This window comes from Alexandromys fortis, unplaced genomic scaffold, assembly GCF_014885135.2.
Source record: "Alexandromys fortis isolate MF-2015 unplaced genomic scaffold, M_Fortis_MF-2015_v1.1 scaffold_199, whole genome shotgun sequence".
NCBI classification, from domain to species: Eukaryota; Metazoa; Chordata; class Mammalia; order Rodentia; family Cricetidae; genus Alexandromys; species Alexandromys fortis.
The window spans coordinates 1,121,864-1,141,135 of record NW_026068074.1 but is presented as its reverse complement, the minus strand read 5'-3'; the positions used below and the strand labels follow the sequence as shown (position 1 = coordinate 1,141,135).

The following is a 19,272-nucleotide window of genomic DNA, read 5'->3' as shown; positions in this document are numbered from 1 at the left end:
TCACAAATCCCATCCCTGTGCTCTTTAGGTAGATACGAGTCTAATTTGTCAATTTACAGTCAGGAAAAACCGAAGAAGGAAACACTGACCTGCTGTAGCCATGGGCTAGCTGCTGGGGGGGGGGGCAGCCTGGTGTAGCCCAGGGCTAGCTGCTGGAGGAGGGCAGCTGGAGCTGAACCCTGTGGGCTAGCTGCTGGAGGGAGGCAGCCTGGTGTAGCCATGGGCTAGCTGCCCGGGGCTAGCTGCTGGAGGGGGGCAGCCTGCTGTAGCTGTCTGCCAGCTGCAGAAGGAGGGCAGCTGGGGCTGAACCCTGCGGGGCCTGGAGCAACAACTGGACACATGCTCTTGTTTATGTAACTGTTTTATTGGGAGGAGGAGAATCAACACTTTACAGACTTAGAGGCTGCAACAAATCACAGATGCCCTTTGCAGACATCCCCATTCCGTTCCCACAGTAACCAGCCAGGACACAGCCAGGAGGTAATATTACAATAGGCAGAAAGAGGTACCAGAGTGCTGAGTCACTTTAGACCCAAACTTACCCCACCCCACTTTTTCTTTTTCTTCTTTTGGGGGGTTGGGGTGCTTGAGATCAAACCCTGAGCCTAGAGCATGGCTAAACAAGTGCTCTGCCTTTGGACCACAGCCCATGCCTTCCACATTTTTGAGAGAACAGTCCAAATTCAAGAACTGTTTTCAAGTGGCTTAAACCCCTTGAGAGAATCCCAACGGGGCACAGCTCCCTGGGAGACCAAGGAACTCAAACACCCTGCCAGGCTCTACAACTTTAAGGCAACAGGCCTCTCTGTGGACCTGGAGGGGTACACGTAAGACTGAAGTCTTACAGGTGACTGCATTTTGTATCAGAAGCCATGAATTCTCAGAACTGGATCCATGGCCACTAGGGGCCCAACTGGCCCTCTCTGAATCCCACTGGACACACAGAGGAGAATTTCTAGACTCAGGAGGCACCAGAGTGAAAATGCTGTTTACACAAAAGTGGTAAGAATGCGCACAGAATGACTGTTGGCCCAGCTCACTCTCTTTTCCATGAAGTCCCAAGAAGGTCATCAGCAAAATTCTGACAGCCAGACACCACTACATTGGTACAGTGCCCGAGGGGGTTCTGGGATCATGTCAAGTGACACCCTTCCAGAAAGAAATGCTCAGACCGTGCCTACACTTCAAAGTGAGGGATGAAGGCGCCATGTACTTCTGGGTGTTTCTGAAGTCCTGATGTGGGGTGGGGATGGGGGTGATGGTAGGTGCTGGCCGTGCAGCCTGGGATGCTACAGGCAACCGTTTGGAATCCTCACTCCCTATGTTCTGTTACTCGATGGGATATGTGGTTGAGAACGCTGGTAAGGAGAAAGCTAGTCAGGCCCCGTCTCCATGGCAGAGACGGGGTGCTGTAGCCACTGTACGTACTCTTCTGAGGCAGCCTGTGGGAGCCTCAGGATACAGAACTATAGAGTCTGGGTTTCAAGCATCCAGCTGTCTGACCAGTGGTCACCTGGCCTTCATGTGGTATTTGTGTATGCGTGTGTTGGGAAGGGGAAGATGTGCAAAGGTGTCATGTGGGCGAGAGAACACAGGGCTGGAGGGAAAGATGCTTAAAGACCTTCAAGGAGAAAAATATTCTCTTTTGTATTAACTCACTATGCCAGTCCCTTCTTATTTGGGAGGCAGTTTGGATATTAATATAAAAAGAACCGTTAAGTGATGACACAGCACCCGTTGATCTGACACCAGCTAACACCATCCATTTCTCCGTATGCAGGCCAGAATCACCAAAACACACTCCCACTGGCCCAGGGCAGTGCCCTGCATTCGCCTGCACATGTCTGCTCTCACGTTCCCCACACGCCAGCTAGCTTTCAGCTTGGAGCCTCTCCTTTGTCCCCCTCCCGACCTGGCCGCCGCTTACAGGTGAGCATGAGCAGCAGGAGCAGCGGCAGGTGCCACAGGCTGCAGAAGAACAGTTTCCTCGAGCTCCGGCGGTCTGCATCCACGTAGAAGCGGAAGCCGAGGTAGGAGATGTACAGGTTGATGGGGAGGGAGATGATGGGGAAGGCCCACGTGGTGACGTCCAGTACGGGGGCAGCAGTCGACAGAGCAATCAGGGCCAGGCAATGGCGCAGAGCCACACGCCGGCAGAGGGCTGGGTGCGTGACCGACATCATGCAGTAGCCTCCCCTGGAGTAGTCTTCGCGGAGGCCCCAGCTCAGGGCGTTGAAGTGGGGGAACTGCCAGGAGTACAGGATCCCGCCCAGAAGGAGTGCGCCTGTGCAGAGGGGTGGGGAGAAAGAGGTCTGGTCAGGTGCCAGCAGAGATTTCCAAAGGAAGGTTCTCTTGGTCCCAAAGTCCTGCTGGACTTTAGAGGTCTGTGTCCAGGTGACCAGCAACTCTCACATCTCAGTCCTCTCAGTGTGTTTTCTAGTGCTCTGCTAAAACATCACGGCCAAAGCCAGCATTAGGAAGAAAGGGTTTGTTTCTGCTTGTACTTCTCATGTACAGTTTGTTACTGAGGGAAGCTGAAGCAAGAGCATAAGGAGGAGCCTGGAGGCAGGAAGTGAATGAAGTCGAGACCATGGAGGAACAATGCTTAGTGGCTTGCTCAATCTGCTCTCTTATATAATCCAGGAAGGACTACCTACCTTCCCAGAGGTGGGCTGGACCCTACCATATTAATCATTAATTAAAAAAAAAAAAAGCCCCAACAGAACTGCCTACAGGCCAAACTGATAGAGTTACTTTCTCAGTTGTGGCGCCTCCTCCCAGATACTCTATCTTGTGCCAACTTGACACAAGCCACCTAGGGCACCTTCTTTGTTCCCCTCTCTGCCTCACTCAGCCTGGTAGGCAAGTTGGGAGGTGTGGGTCCTCTGCCTTAGGTGGGATGGGAAGAGAGGGCTGTGCAAGGGAGGGCTTAGGTGGGATGGGAAGTGGGTTAGTGCAGGCCACCTGCTGCCCCTCATGCTTCCCAACACTCCGGGTGGGTTTTATTCTAGAAACGACTGAGAAAGAACAAACTTGCCGTGGTTAAGATGGCAGCTGCAATGGGAACTCTTCCTTCAAGCGCCACCCCCGCCTTTGGTGTGCCAACTGCAGTTGTCTATGTTGTGCAACAGAAAATTTTGGCTGTGTTCCTATTTAGAACAATAGAGCGCAGGCAGAGCCTCAGTTCTTGAAGAGCAGCAAGCTGTTGTCCTAGAGAGGAAACTGGTGTGGGTTTGGCTCAAGTCACAAGCGAAATCACGTTCGAATCCACAGCTTAATGGAGTACAGGCAGAACACCACCCGCGGCTCCGCCTGTGCGCTTCAGCTGCTGCTGCTCTCGGAAGAAAGGGAAAACAAATGCTTTCTTCATCAAGATAAGGTGAGGTGGGGCAGGAAGGCCTGAGTCAGCTCAGGACTGCGGTGGGGCCCACCTTCCCGGTGGGGTGAACACAGCACGGGCTGGAGAATTCAAAGATCTTTTGGCACATCCCTTTAGCCTTACTCCCCCAAAGAAGTCCATTTTTAGTGGGCCTGTCCTCCCTGACAGCAGATACCAACTGCCTGCCGGAGACTGCCTACTCTTGGGGGCAGGGAAGGGGGATGCTCCTCTGCTGGGCTTGGGCCAGGGAAGGAGACAACACAAGAGTGAGCTGGAACTCATAGTCTCTGCTCTTCCTTTCTTTCCTTTTCACATTTTGGAGACAGGGTCCCATTATTAGCCCAGGTTATAGTCGAGTTCTTTACGTAGCCCAGGGTGGGCTCAAACTCAAAACAATCCTTCCGAGTGCCAAAATTACAAGCACATGTCACTATGCTTGACTTCTTTTTAAATGAGTGTTCTCATTTTCTTAGACCTACCTGGGAGAAACATCCACGTTCTTCCCTTTGATCACAGTAGAGATCTATGGAGCGGTCATGCAGCGGTGGGTGTGACTCTCTAGAGCATATCCAGGCATCCAGCACATTGCTAATCCCTCTCCTTGTGTGGAAGGCAGAGAAGAGCACCCACTGCGCATGTACGGACACTGTCTCAACCGATCCTGCCCTCAGTGACACCTGGGGAGATTTTCCAGCTCTCTTCAAAACTATTTATTATTTCTATTAAAAAACAGACTGGGGGGAGCCTCTCCCCATTTCCACCTCTGCCCAAGTCCAGAAATGCTCTTCTACACCTGGCCTTGGTAAGGATAAGAACCCGCTGCAGTGACAGTTGGGTGGGTTTGGTCCTCTCTAAACATGGCCCATGAAGCTCATCTGTTGCATTGCTTGGTCATACTGGGACTTTCAGGGGTGGAGAGTTGTGGAAGCTGGCAGAAGTAGAGCTGGATGTAGAGCTGGACCAGACCTTCATGGTCACAGGTTTTAAAGCCTTTCTTTGGAGGACTAACACAAAGGCACTTGTGAAGTGGTTGGTCTCACTGCAATAGACTTCTATGGAGAGGCAGATAAGGGGAGCAGGATGTGGGGCCAGTTTATCAACTGCACAGGAGAGACAAAAGGCCAGATTAAAGGTCCTCTGGAAACAGGTAGAGTGGGCATTTGCAACTTGGAGAATTCTTTGCAAGGAACTTGGGAGTGATGAAGAGGATGTGAAGCAGGAGTCTGGGGTTCTCTCTAACCTTGCGTGCATCCTACCTCCAAGCACAGCCATCTAGAGAAGCTGCCTTTGAAGGGAGGAAAGTAAAAAGCTTTGATCCTTCTTAGACTACCTTCCTAGAAGTTTGAGATTCTCTCCAGAATTCAAACTCCCTTAGCTCACGTCCTCAGTTCTTCTCAGCATCATCCTTGATGTTACTTCTTGTCGCCAGAGCTAATTCTGTGGCATTCTGCACCAGGCACTGTGTGTGCATCTGCGGCTGTCCAGCCAAGGCCTACTCTATCCTCTCACCTAGGCGGTACTGGCTTGGTACCCTAAAAGCTAACACCAGGCACAGTCAACAGTGATATCAACGACACTTGAGCAAACACAGCTAGTCTGCAATTAGAGCTGCGGATGTTGCTGCTAGGGCATCTACATCACACAGCCACTTTCCCAGCCTTTCTGCGTTAATGTTGGACACTGGGTAAAGTAGAGGGTTCTAAACATTGTCGCCTAATATTTCCACAAGTCTTCCTTATTTTATTTTGTATTTTAAAGACAGTGTTTATTAGTGGTTGTGGTGGTGCAAGTCTTTAATCTCAGGATCCAGGAGAGAGAAGCAGGCAGATTTCTGTGAGTTCAAGGCCAGCCTGGTCCACATAGTGAGATACTATCCCACCATCCCCCAAAAGAAGGAAAAAGAGATGCTGTTTATCTTAGTTGTCCTGCACTCTTGGGCACTTAAGGTAACATCCCACAGGATCTGGCGCAAGCGGGGGTAGGAGTTTAGAGGAAATCTCCACAAAGGCTGGGGTTCAATAGCACTGGGTATTTAGTAAGCTTTTCAGACATATTTGTTGAATAAATGAGTGATCGAATTCCCTCTGGCTCGCCTCTCTCATCTGGGACTATAAGAGGTAAATAAAGTAGAAGGGGGGTTAAGGTTTTGCAGTTTACCAGGCGAGGTTAAAACAACTCACTCTTTTTGTTTCTAAAGCCATCCATCTGCCAAGTGTCACCTCCTGATAAGAGCCCATTTCTGAGTCCTCATTTGTAACTGAATGTTGGCTGACATAATTAATGTTTACCGCACAACACCTGAATTACCAGCCCGACTGTAACCATCATCACCGCAGACACTGCAGGGAAGACTCCCAAGACAAGGGCTTTCTTTAGTTTAGGAAAAGGAACCCCAGCATCTTTAAGAAGAGGGGGAAGGGGGATGAGAAAGGGATCAAGCCTGAGATAAACAGTCTCTGGAGATAAACACTGCCGAGAGGCCTAATGTGTATGGCTCCAGGCCCCTGGCTGGTGGCCGGAATGTCAGCTGCCAGCCTCTTAGCTGACTAGCTCCCCAGAGACTCCTTCACTGGGGTTCCAGCAGGTCACTTCTGTCATTGCCATCCCCGTTCCTTTGCATGCGGGACCAAACCAAGTGCTTCAGCTCCTACGGCAGCAGGCAGCAGGCTAGCTCTGCCGACAGCGAGACAGCCTTCCTGAGTTCCAGCTGTTGAGCATTTTTAGTGTTTCCTGCTAACGGGACTTAAGCTTTAAAAAAATTAATAAAACGAAGGCAGGTTGATTAGATGGGGGGAGGAAAAGGCCACCTCTGAAGCCCAGGTAAAAGCCCATCACAATGGCTCACTCTGTAGACAGAAGGGCTTTGTAAAAGGCAGGCATTTCCTGCGCACAGAAGCAGTTGGCTGCTGTGTCCTGACTGCCTTGATATGACAGCCACAAACAAAGCCATTGGCCATGTGAACGCAAGAGAGCCGAGTGGTTTCCAGTCCTCCGGGAAGCTAGGAAATAGCAAGTATCAAGAACAACTGACGTTTGTTTAGCTTTCACAGTTCCTGCCTGCTAATGTGCTTAATCCTCTTCACCACCCCCAAATCCCACCTCACTTGTCCTGTGATAGACAACGGCCGGGCACAACCAAAGCCCTCCAGGGACCTTCCTGACTGGGGCACCCTCAACACAAATTCTTTTCCACCATCTGGTCCAAAAAAAAAAAAAAAAAAAGAAAGCAGTTGTGGGAAAAGACTCAGCAACCCATGGGACATGCTCCCTCCATGTTTCCTGTCCTCCCAGGCGAGGAGAGAGGCCAGGGAAACACTTCAATGCCCAGCAGCCTATAAAGGGCATCACCCAGCGCTGTGGCCAGCACAGACACTACAGAAAAAACCATGCCACCAAGGGAGGAAGCGGGCTTCTCAATGTGCTCCTAACCTTTCTCTGTGGGTTACTGTGACATACAGCCCCCCACACCCGCCGCCATCTTCTTCAAGCACGCCCTGCAGGTAGGGCTAGAGGCCTTCCTTCCGCCTCATGTACTGCCCAGCAGCTTCCTACCATCCTGACCTCCATCTACTGAGCCCAACTAATCTTTTGCGGGAGGCATGGTCAGGGACACTAAAATGTTGCTGCTGGTTATTGTGGGTCCTGGTTCCCTGGGGGCGGGGAAATGTTCAGTCAATCTGCCTCCCTTCAGACAGCCTGTCTATCCCCAGCTCGCTGGTGTTAACAAGTTGTTCTTTCGGAGGGCGATCAGACTGAGGCTTCACCCCAATACTTGTGAGGTGAAACACTGACCCGGGAGGATGAAGGGTAGGCCTAGGATGGGCAGAGGGTGTGCAGGGGCGGGTGTTGGAGGAGAGGCACATGGGCCTAGGGCAGTGGTGCAGGCAGGCTCTACAAAGTCTCCAGTACCCAGAGATGAAATGGCCTGGAGTTCTACACAAGAAAGGAAAGCGTTTGCCATTTCCCCTCAGAAAGCTCTTTCCACCCATCCGTATCCCATCTATATCTCAAGAGCAGAACCCTGGCGGTCGCCATCCTCTGTAGACAACACACCACTGTCTGTACAGCTTGAACCATCGGCCCCGCCCGTGCTCTAGGTATTTCTGAGGTCCTTAAGGCTAGATCTGTTCGGGATTCTGTCTTTGTGAATTTGAAGAGTGTGGTTCTTGGAGCAGGGGCATCAGCAGCACTCGGAAACTTGTTACATGTGACATTCTCAAGCTGTCTGAGCTGCATGCTCAGAGGCCCAGCAGCATCTGGGAAAAATGGATGGGCACTGAGTTGTGAATCAATGCTTTGGTTTAGTAGGACAGGGACAAGTCCATACGGCACCCATTGTTAAAAGGACACACACATCAAGGAGTGGACATGGCTTGAGGAAGACAGTCTTTGCTTCTAGGCAGTGCTTTCTGAGTGAGCTTCCTGACAGAAACCTTCATAGTGATGTGAGGAACACTGAAGATAAACGAAAACTTTCTCGTAGCTCACAATTCAGACCACTATCTGCCCCGTCATGCTGGACCCGGAGGAGGCAGTTCATGAGGGAAGCAGGCATGTGGCAGAGGAGGCTGCTCACTTAGAGCAGTCAGAAAGAAAAATGAGGCCCTGGCCCCTGTAAGGATGTATTCAAACGACTCACTTTATCCAACTCCGATCCACTTTCTCTTAAAGCCCCGCCACATCTCAGTGTTGCTGCCACTGGAGACCAAGCCTTTCAACCTTAAACATTTTAAGGGACGTGTCAGATTCAAACCTTAAACAAAGGTTCTGCTCTGTGCTGTCAGTATGGTAGCTATGAACCCAATGTGGCTCTGGACACCTGAATGATAGCTAGTGGAACTGAGCAAATTTAGGTTTATTTGATTTAAAAATTAAACAGCCACCCACGGTTAGCAGCTACCATCCTCAACAGGGCAGGAGATGACTAAAGTGCATTGACTGAATTGCAGTCAACTTAGTTCCTGAAAAGCCAGCAATGAATACTTTACCACACCTCTCCCAGATTCTGTCCTCTGAAAGACAAACAACTACGTGTTAATCTGCTCATTCTGATCTCGGCTCTGTTGGATGAATGCTTCATACACGGAGCTATTGCTACCTTTTCTGGACAGACCCCTTAAGGGTTAGGTACATGATGTATCTTTTTCCTTTTTAAAAGTGTTTTTGCAAGGTTGGCCTCAAACTTGTGGTCCTTCTTCCCCAGTGCCCTGAGCGGTAGGGTTACAAGAATCCAAGACAAAGAACAGAAGTCAGTGTCGAGAATTGACAGGGGGAACTTCTCTTGGTGGCTTCAGAAATCTTCTGCCTCATACTGGGTTCTGTATCATTTTCTAGACACCTGCGTACTCTTCATCTGTGAACAAGGTATGCCTGGCCCCTCGGCCACCCATCACTAACAAGTCTGTATACAATTAAATTTTGGATTATAGAAAGACCATGTAGAACTCAGGTCAACAGACTTGTTGGCAAAAGCCTTTACCTGATGGCACAGTTGCTGGGCTTTTAACTTTGGACATCCCAGCTCCTACAACTACACGTCTTTCTCATACAAATGACTTCATCCGGTGTGGCAGCACTGGTCCTACTATAGTAACAACCCATCTGTCCTCAGAACTCCTCCACAAAGAGAGACCATCATCAGTACAAGACGAGAAGACTGGGAGAAAGGTCAGGCTCAGGTCCGGGGTTAGCAGCAAACAGGGGCTGGCCCAGCTCTTGCTTTACAGCCCTTTGCTTCTGCTGCTGCCTCCCACGTGGATGAGGCTCGAGCTGGGTTTATCACAGAGCAAAGGAGCACGTAAGCTTTAGAATGCTGTATTTGTACATTCATTAAAACCCACCACTTACAGGATATTAAAACCATTTTCGGAGACGATCATGGCAAAGGTGTAATCACATTTATGCATTTGCCAAATCAGAGTGTATGAGCTTTTATGGAAAGTCTCAGAAATGTGGCTTACAGGGCAACGGTTTATGGCCCACTGCCTTTTGATCTCTCATGTGAAAAATATGTACTTACATATATTGCAGGAAACCTTACCACTTCCTTCCTAAGTGTCGGTCAAAACACTAATTACTTGACTAATCAGACTGTGACGCTCCCCTCACAGATGGTAAAATGAGCTATTTTCACCCCACAAATCCAGTTGTGACATACCACCAAAAAAATGGAGACCCACTGAATGGTTTTACTTTAGACAGCATGAACAATTTAGGCAAACCATGTAAAAGTAAATGAGGAGCTAATGAAGATAATCTGTCCTTTCACAAGGAAAATGAGCCTACTCCAGGAGGAAGGAAGGAGGCCCGTCAGCTAGGTGACATGGCTTCAAAAGGGAACAGCAGGCCAGTTCCATATCCCTTCCCCACAGACTGGGCCTTCAGGTGATCTGATTTTATCACCTTTTTCAGGGTTTTTCCTCACTTTACCCGCAGTCACAGGCCTTCTGTTTTCTCTTAAGTCTTCCCTAGGTCTCCCATGTCAGGATGACACGGGACTGACTCATAAATACATTTGTTGTAGGAATCACTGGGGTGAAATGGAACTCCAGCAAGCTCCATGGAGCCCCGACTGGCGAGTGCTGAGTTCACTGGAAGACTCATGAACTCTTGCATCTGGCTCTCACTAGCCTGACTGTGGAGAAAAGCCAGTGTTGCACCAGGAGACACTCACCAGCATCAAGGCTTCCAGTTGCGGCCGTCCAGCCCATGACAGGGGGGATGGCTCCAACCACGGCTCCAACCCAGGTATTGGCGATGCTGATCCTCTTCAGCGGTGTGTAACAACAGGTGTATAGGAAAATGTTGAAGACCCCCAGGGCTCCTGTGAGTGGATTCACTCCCCAGGTCAGCAGGGCCACTCCTGGCACAGCACAACAGGTAGCAAAAGACACGGCTAGCAATGGGCTGGAAGAGAGCAGAGGACACAGTGAATACATTTTCTCTTAGCTCTGGCCTGCAGCCCAGAGCCTGCACTAATCAGGAGCCAGCATCTTCACATCCCCTGAATGTGTTGGGACCTTCTTTCCGGTTGTGAGGAGTCTTTCTGAGACCGTACAGAAGCCCAGGGAGGAGGTGGTGCCCCTTGCATTCCTCATCTGCAGGTCTCCATCACTCATCTCTTCTTCAGGGCTACTCTTCGGGGCTCTAGTCTAACTGTTACTAAATAAGGGACAAATGCAAACAACAAAACAAGTTCTGGACAAAGACAGGATCCCTTCCAGAAGACATTCTACTCATCTGCTTGCACTTTAAAGTGTCCCCAGATCAATGATCCCAAACAGCAATGACTGCCCCAGGGAATCTGCACGGCACGATCTTCGGTAAATTACAAGTTTTAGGCCCTGTAATCCCATGACATCAATCGACACCAGGGCTGGTGCAACTGCCAATGATGTAACCTGGTTTGTGACTATGATTCTCAACAAGAGGTCACAGAGGGCTATGCGTGTAAAAGAACATTCTACAATGTGAAAAACTTTGTGGGTATAGAAAAGTATGACCTCCTGATTCCTGCTTATATACACAGTTATTTCCTCTCAGGGAATCAATGTAGGTCACTCAAGACTGTGTTTTCTCTGCAAAAGCTACAATTCAACTCCCAAGAAATTCATGTTTGCAGTGTCCCAGACCCACGCAACTACAGGGGCCACAAAATGCTTTATGAGAAGTTCTAGTCACCAGTTAGCAGCTTCTAGAGGGTTCTGGTTTTAAAAATGTCATTTCTCGAAGGGATGCAATCAATTGAGATAACAGCTTTCTGTTGCCAAGGCTGCGGTGTGCTCCCACTGAGGAGAGGTGCTCTGGACTGTCAGTTGGGCCCTCTAAGAAGGACTAACTTGCAGAATGATGATGAATTTGAACTCAGTCTCCCCCAGCCCCAGAGGAGATGGGAGTGGAGAAGAAGGATGGCCCAGCAGCTCACTCTGACTCTTACTTGGCTGGCCCTCTTTCCACCCAGAGGCTGCGGTCTGCCCTGCCTGGAAGGTGGACAGAGCAGAATGGGGTTTTCAGGAAAGTGGGAGGACACATGGACATGTGGCCATCAAAGGTAACAGAAGAACCATGGCTTTCACTAAGACCTGGGTGCAGACCCCATGGCCAGTGACTCCTGAAATACTCAGGCACCCTCAGTCTCTTCTTCCATTTGTCCATCCATCACCCCCATCCCCACAATTCCCCTGACCTACTGGTTCTGCTCCTGCTGGGAAAGGTTCTGAAAACACACAGGTCAGACCATTTCAATAAGATGGTTTACTATTGCAGCACCTGGCTAGACGTGACCTCCAGCCTGTGTCTCCTGTGATCGTGAACTTACTGCCCACCTTTAGCTCCCCATGGGGACATGTCCTTCCTTCTCACATGGCAGTGACAAGACCTCAGATTACCTCCACCTCTCTCCCATTTCAGAAGTGGCTGCCCTTTGTTTTTAAAGACACACTTTGCACTTCTGCTTTGACTCATTTTTCTGCCTAATCTCTTTTATTTTTCTTAGTATTTTATGTGTATGCTTGGTACTTGAAGAGGCCAGAAGATTCAGATCCCCAGGAACTGCAGATGGCTGTGAACCATTATGTGGGTGCTGGAAACAAAACCAGGGTCCTCAGCAAGAGCACAGAGAGCTCCTAGCTGCTGAGTCATCTCTCCACCACCCCCCCCCACTATTTGTTAAATCTTATTGTCTCCCTACTCCACACATCCTCGAATAGATGTGCCTATCTCCCCAAGGAGGTCCTGCTAGGCACATCATCTTCAAAGTGAAGATCTGGATGGAGTGCGACTCTAAACTGGTCATGCACCTCTATCTTCTCCATTCTGCAATTTCCCACTTGCCTCTACGCCTCAATTTCATTCCTGAAACAGCCGTCTCTAAGGCAGAGACAAACACTGACTGACTTGGAACTTTCTGGAACCGTGGAGATCAAAGTTTAGGAAGCTGCCCAGGTGTTATCACACATGCCGAGAAAGGAGAACGGAGGCAGTAAAAACCATGTAAGCATTCTAACAGTTTTCTTTCAGAAAGGTGGTTTCCAGTTTATGAGAACAGGTCTTCCCATACATGAAACTCCAAAAGGCTGGTTTTATTTGGGGCGGGAAAAATGTGGCTCATAAACATATTTATTTTTCCTGAATTGGCCCTTGTGTTTTTTGGAAAGAAAAAAAAAAAAAAGGAAGAAGAAGAGGGTTGTTCCAGTCGCCAAGGGCCGGGAAGCAGTTGGATTCAGGGTGTTAGCGCTATGAAAAGCCCTTTCAGAGACGCACACGTGAATTTAATTTATTGAGATAGGCAATTTGGGGTGGAAGTTTAGTTTCTGACCTGTGTTAGAATCACAGAAAATCATGAGGTCTGATCTTGGCATCTAAATCAATGTGCTCAGGGGCATGAATGAAAACCAAGCAGGCCGACAGGCTGTACAAACAAGAATGAAGATATTTACCCAGCATGCCCTAGGAAGCCCAGCACCAGGAGAGAGTGCCCCAAGCGGCAAAGTTCATTGTCCTCAGGCTCATTATCCTCTTGTATTTCATTTTTGCTAAAATTCTAATCGTAAATGTAATGCATATTCAACTCAGAAAATTTGCAACTATAAAAATAAAAAAGAAAGAAATTCTAAATGCGTCCGAGATAGATATGGTTTGCACCTCAGCCTTTTCTTGTGCTACAGTTATTTTGAAAGTAAATATGCAATTATGGTTTTGCTACTTCCTTAATTTCCCAAATCTTCAGATTCTCCATGTCACTACTTGGTTTACATCAGCATAGACTGTTACAAAGTGGCTTACTCATGGACATATGACAACTTAATCAACATACTCTTTTTGGATGCAGTATTTTTACCATTTTAAAAACTCAGGTACTACTTGGATGAACTTCTTATGGAGACTTCTGCTCGTGGCTCCACTTGGGAGACCTTGCTGAGAGATGGCATGCACTATCCTGCTGCTTTAGAGCCACCAGGCTCTGCTGTTGATGTGCACATTGTAAAGGTGCGTGGTATGACACCTGCTGCCAGTCTGACTGCATAGCGGTCACTCCCGCCAGTGGCACAGAAGAGCGCCCACCTCCATAATCTACATTAACACTGTGGATACGGCACCAAAAACGAAGCAAAACCAAACCAAGAATTGCCAACAGGATAGGTGGAAAACAGCATCGTATGTGTTCAAAACAAATACCACAACCTCTCCCACAACAGCAACAAACAACAACAGAACCAGCTCCTACAATTAACACAGTATATTTGAGAGAGCATAGTATCTCCTTGTTTTTCTGGTGAGAAATAGACTCAATGCAAGTAAAAGAACTTGAAGGTAGTCCTGGGCTTGGGCTTATAGGCTGGTTCATTAATTGAATCTGGAGATCCACGCTGGTGGAATACCCTGCAGACCCTCACATTTCCTGAGTCAGCTCAGGTTTGTGGGATCTGTCGGTGGTGTGCAGTCTCCCATCTGAGCTCCTTGGGTTTTCCTCATTGTTCACCTCCTGCACCTCCTGGTAAAGCACAAAGAAGAGCCATGGCTGAAGTGCAGACACAGGCTGTAACACAGAAGACAGAGTGCTCGCTCTCCTGCTCCCTGCTGGCTGTATGAAACAGGGTGACATGGGGGTCCCTACCTTAGTGAGGCACAATGGGAGGGCAGAGTGGAAATGTTTCTAGGAGGACATGAATCTATCTTATAGTGTTTACTTAATTATTTAATTAACGCTGGCATTAAAGGTGTGCGCTACCACATCTGAGTGAAAGGAAAGTTTATACTGGGAGCTGATGATGGATGAGTGGGACAAGGGCAGAGCGGCAGAGAAGGCTCTGGAAGACGGCTCAGTGGGAGAGCGGCAGAGAAGGCTCTGGGAGACGTGGGGAAAGTGCTGTCTCAAAGCCTGATGACCCGAGTTTAACCCCAGATCCCTTGGTGAAAGGAAAGAAACAACTCTTGAAGATTGTTCTGACTGCCACACACATCCCATCACATACATACACACAAGCATGTACGCACTCACACACATGCACGCACGCACACACACAAATACATGTAATTCTAAAAATTAAAAAAAAAGTACCCAATGTAATTCTAGCACCAAAGGGTTACTGGCCTCTGAAACTTCGGAGGAAGAAGCAGGCAAGGAGAATGGTTTCGGGAAGAGAGAATACAGCTAGTGGCAACTGGGCTACGTCTTAAAGTTCTGTTCGCCAGGAAAGCGACAATGTCACTACGATGTTAAAGCTCTAGAAGCCTGGCACTTTCCGCTGTGTATGTGCTGTTAGGACCAGCAAGGGCTACAAGCAGCAAGCAACAGACACCTATGTTTCACCTGGAAAAAGTCTTCCTTTCTCACCTTGTTAAACAGAACAAAGACTCTGCTTACACGATGAGAGTGAAGTATCCCAGGTCACAAACGGAGGGCAGCCATTCCTGTGATTTCAGGCCAGTGACCCTGCACACTGTCCCCTGGTCCACATTTAGCGACTGCTCAGAAAGCCCATCTGCACCCCCCTTCCTTGAAGGTTCTACAGGTGTCTCCAACATGGAGATTAGGAGCTGACATAGGATGTGGGACCACCTTCTTTTATTCCTGACTCACTTTATTCTGCATTTAAACTCTGTTTTAAGCCTCCCTATTAGTGTTTTGCTCTTTATGGGCTTTAATTCTCAAGAAGTTCATGTCCGTGTGGAGTGTCACAGCTGGCTGCTCGGGATGAGCTAAGGAGAAAGGCTCAGCAGGCCTCCTTGGGTTCCCTTGGGTGCACAGCCAGGAATGGGCTTCTGGGTCCCTCCACAGTGGTTCTGGTGTGGCTCACAGATTAGAAGCAGGTAAGACTCCAGCCAGGCTTGCTACAGGTCACAGACTATCCACCTCTCTCCCGACACAGTGATGGCAATCACATGGCAAAGCCATACTTTCTGGGCTACAGGAGCCACTAACCTCAGTGCTCACTGTGGCTGGCCAGGGCAGGTCACCCACCCACTTTAAGTGCCTCTCAACGTATTACCCCTGACCTGTTCCAGCAGGAAGAACATGAGGTCATGACCTAGCAGAGAAATGGCATGTTCCTTGTTTTCCCTGGCTCACCTAAAATGACTTAGTCAGACAGCTTCAAGTGTATGTACCACTAAAAGCATTGTTGTGGGATGATTCTTTTGTACACTGTGAAGGTGTGTCACTGTGACTGATTTAATACAAAGCTGAATAGTCAATAGCTAGGCAAGAGAGAAAAGGTGGGACTTCCAGACAGAGAGAGGAAGTTGCAGGAATGACTCGAGGCATGTGCGATGCCAGCTTAGACACGGATCAAGTTTGGTATATCGTACAGAGGAGAGGAAACCGAGTCACATGGTAGAATGTAGATTAATAGAAGCAGATTAATGAAGGTTATAAGAGCTAGCTGAGGACATGGAAACTAAAGGCCAAGTTTTCATGATTAGTAAGTCTCCGTGCTCTTATTTGGGGGCTTGCGGTCCTGACTAGAAAGTACTTACAAAGCCCCCTAAGAAGAAGTTGAAGGGTGGTCAGAGTGCTGGTGCCTGCTAACCCTGGGTCAGAGGAGCCCTGTCTCTGCTCTAGTGCCTGCTAAACATTTTCACAACAAAATTATTTAAAGTCTTTTAATTTTGTTCCTATGGTCTGCTTCCCTGATGGCAGAATGACCAAGTACACTGGCCAGGACACAGGCACCCTGAGTCTAGGTCTCATCCGGATGTTTAATCACTGATGAAACAGTGCACCTGTCAGGTCCTTTGTTTTCTCAACAAAAAGATGGGGTTGGAGTGGGGGCTCTTCCAGTGTTGTTCCTCATTTAGGTAAGAAGGCTCGTTAGCAAGGCACAAGGGAGGAAAGGGCCTCCCCTGCCCAGCTGTGACACCCGTGCAGAATTCTTCCTCTGTAACTTCAGCTAAACGGGGAATAAATTCTTCATGGAACCTCTTACGGATGGACACAGGGCACCCGACGTGTGCAATGGGCTTCCCTTGTTTGTTTTTTTTACTCATTCATCCCCATTTCTTACTGCCTGGACAGTCAGTCACTACACGGGCAGCAGAACAGACAGGAAAATAGGGACGTTTTATTTAGAAAGGAAGACAGACATTAAACACACAGGCACAAGTCCCGTGGGCTCTCACTGTAAAATCAGCTACATGAAAGAAGATACACAATAAGATGGCATTATTCAAGTACAGAGGATCCTTTCAGCAGAGCTGGATACAGGGGCTTGGAAAACGCGAGTGATTCTTTCCCTGGTTTATTTCTAAGCCTACAGACAAGGACTTTTTTTTTTTTTCTTTTTCAGGTATTTTACTTATATACAGATATTGTTACTTGCAGTTACAACTTGTATAAGAAATTAATTTTCTTCTATCAAATCACAGAAAATAGACTAGTAATAGGCAAAACCTGACTGAACTTCAAAAAATGATGGTGTTCCCAACCTGGTTACTGCAGCTGTGACAGCATCCAGTGGGACCAGAGGTACTAGGGTCTCTGCACGGTTCTGGCTAGACTGAATTGGGATTGGAAAGATGAGAAATGAATATGCAGAGGGTATGACAGTAAGTGACCAAGCTTCAGTATAGTGATACGCAGCCTCACTGCCTGGTGATTTAAAGGTACGAGTACGTGTAGGAACAAGGCAAACAGCCCTGTCTGGCAGTGTGGGAGGTGGACAGACCAAGAGAGCTCCTGCATACTGAGCCACTCATGCAAAGAGGTTCATGGTTCACGGTTCATGATGAGGGCTGGATGATTTACTTCAGAACTGACATGCAAACTGAATTACATTTTAAATTATGGAATTTCTCTACTGCCTTTCTTGCCCAAGGCTACTATCGAAGAGAAATTGACAGACCAAGAATGGGGGTTTATCCACACATTTTCAAGGGTCTGACTTTCCTCCCTTAGAATGGCTTTGTTTACTAAATACTGGTCCTGATATAGCTCTATTGTAGGAGAATTTTCTATAGATATTGTGGACAAGGAGAAATACAAGGTTTAATTGTTCAACATATTGCACTTAATAAATATAATTTAAATTATCTGACTTTTAAATAGCTTCCTGGGGAAACTGGCCCTTCTGTTTAAGTAGTATGTTGGGGGTCCAGGAAACACTGCATTAAATTAAGCTTTATGAACACAGGTAATTGGCCTATTCAAAAATTAATCTTATACTCTTGGCCATCCTTCCCGCATAAATGATTTTTAAATTACAAAATAAAATTTCCTTTCTTCAAAAACAAAAGAAAAGCTTAAATGTTCGCCAAATCAATCCAATTTAACTTTAATTTCCTGCATAAATCCCGCACTTGAGCTCTGAAATGAGTTTTTGGAGAATGTCTACAGATAACTGTTCTGAAAATGTCTTCCTCGAATCTTATTAGGAATTTTCTATTTTTGATACGTCTGAAGCTGTAGATATGATAAAGCAGCAGAATAGTGGTATAATTTTAGAACTTAAAGAAAATGAAGATATAAAGCCTATTTTAAAAGACAAAGTTTTAAACCATATTTAAGAGGAATGCAAGAAATGTAACAAATATTTCTATTTACTATTACTATTGATTATACTCAGAACATGGAGGTTGTATTATATGAAAAAAAATTTTTGAAGGAAGAAACTAGTACATCTGCTTATACTAAAGGAATTTTAAAAACCAGCTGAAAGACTCTTACTGCTGTGGAGGAAGACAAGGGGGACCCGCTGTTTAGAATCAGGCAGTAACAGAATATAACAAACAAGAGTGAACCCTGTGCCGATGTGTGGAGGGCTGATGATGTCCTTAGTGAACATCAGAGAAATGGCAGAGCCTTCCACTGGGCCAAGTATGACTGTTCACTAGTGATTGACTAGTGTGTGTTAAAACTAGCAACCATGGCTCCCTTCTCCATGACTGCAGCCTAAGACTTCTCCACACAGCCTCCTCCATGACCGTGGCCTAAGAACTGCCCCACAGAGACCTTATTAAGCTCCTTCTAGTGTATATAACACCAAATTTCTGTTAAATGAACAAGTGTAGCCCATCAGACCCCAGCTTTTCTGAATGTGTGTCTATCTTTGTTATTTCTTCACTCCTTGTTACTCCAGTCAGGTTTCTAGGGCCAAGCTGGGCAAGACGTGGCAGACTTCTGAGCTAACCTCCTCAGACAAGCAGCAGCAGCCAGTGACTCTGGAAGGGCGCCACACCAACTCATATAAACTACAGAAAAAACAGTTCGGGAGTATCTGAGGGGCGGGGCAGGTGATTCCAAGGATGTCTTAGTTACTGCTCAGTTCTTAGTTCTTAGCTCGACTGCTGTGAAGAGACATCATAACCAAAACAACTTATAAAAGGACACATTTAACGGGGCCTTGCTTAAGTTCCTGAGGCAGGGAGTGTGGTAGCGGCAGGCAGGCATGGCTCTGGCGCTGAGAGTTCAAAACTGATCTATAAGCACAAGGCAGGGGTGAGAATGGGCCTGGCATGGGCTTTTTAAACTTCAAAGCTCCACCCCAGTGACACACCTCCTCCAACAATGTCCAGGCCTCCTAATTTTTCCCAAACAGTCTACCAACTGGGAACAAAACATTCAAATGTATGAGTGTATGGGGGCCATTCTTACTCAAACCACCTATGAAAATCAGTTCCCAGTGCAGAAGTACAGTCTCTGAATCTACTTAAGCCACTGGGCAGGGCTACCCACCGAAACCCCTTTTCTTCACCCTCTGACAGCCAGTGCCCACTGCACAGAAGACCTGTACTTTTCTTCTTTTACTTGAGGTGGATGTTATAACTTTCTAACTCTCCCTTTAGTTTTTAATTTATAGGACTTTATTCACTTATGCAAAATAGAATTGATGGATCTTGGAATCTGCACAACTCAAGAAATGAAGGCGGGTCTTCTGCCCCCACAGGTTGGGAGATGA

At 47.6% G+C, this 19,272-nt stretch overlaps 1 protein-coding gene across 1 annotated transcript in view; it reads right to left on the bottom strand.

Moving 5' to 3' along the window:
- Nucleotides 1-345: 345 nt before the first annotated feature.
- Nucleotides 346-19,272, bottom strand: part of Cox10 (cytochrome c oxidase assembly factor heme A:farnesyltransferase COX10) — a 104,543-nt gene continuing 85,616 nt past the window's right edge. Inside the window, exons 6-7 of the mRNA XM_050121601.1 lie at nt 10,053-10,285; nt 346-2,284 (exon numbers count right to left, since the gene is read on the bottom strand). Coding sequence (XP_049977558.1) covers nt 1,878-2,284; nt 10,053-10,285 — 640 coding nt within the window. The 3' untranslated portion in view covers nt 346-1,877. The remainder of the gene's footprint in view (nt 2,285-10,052; nt 10,286-19,272) is intronic.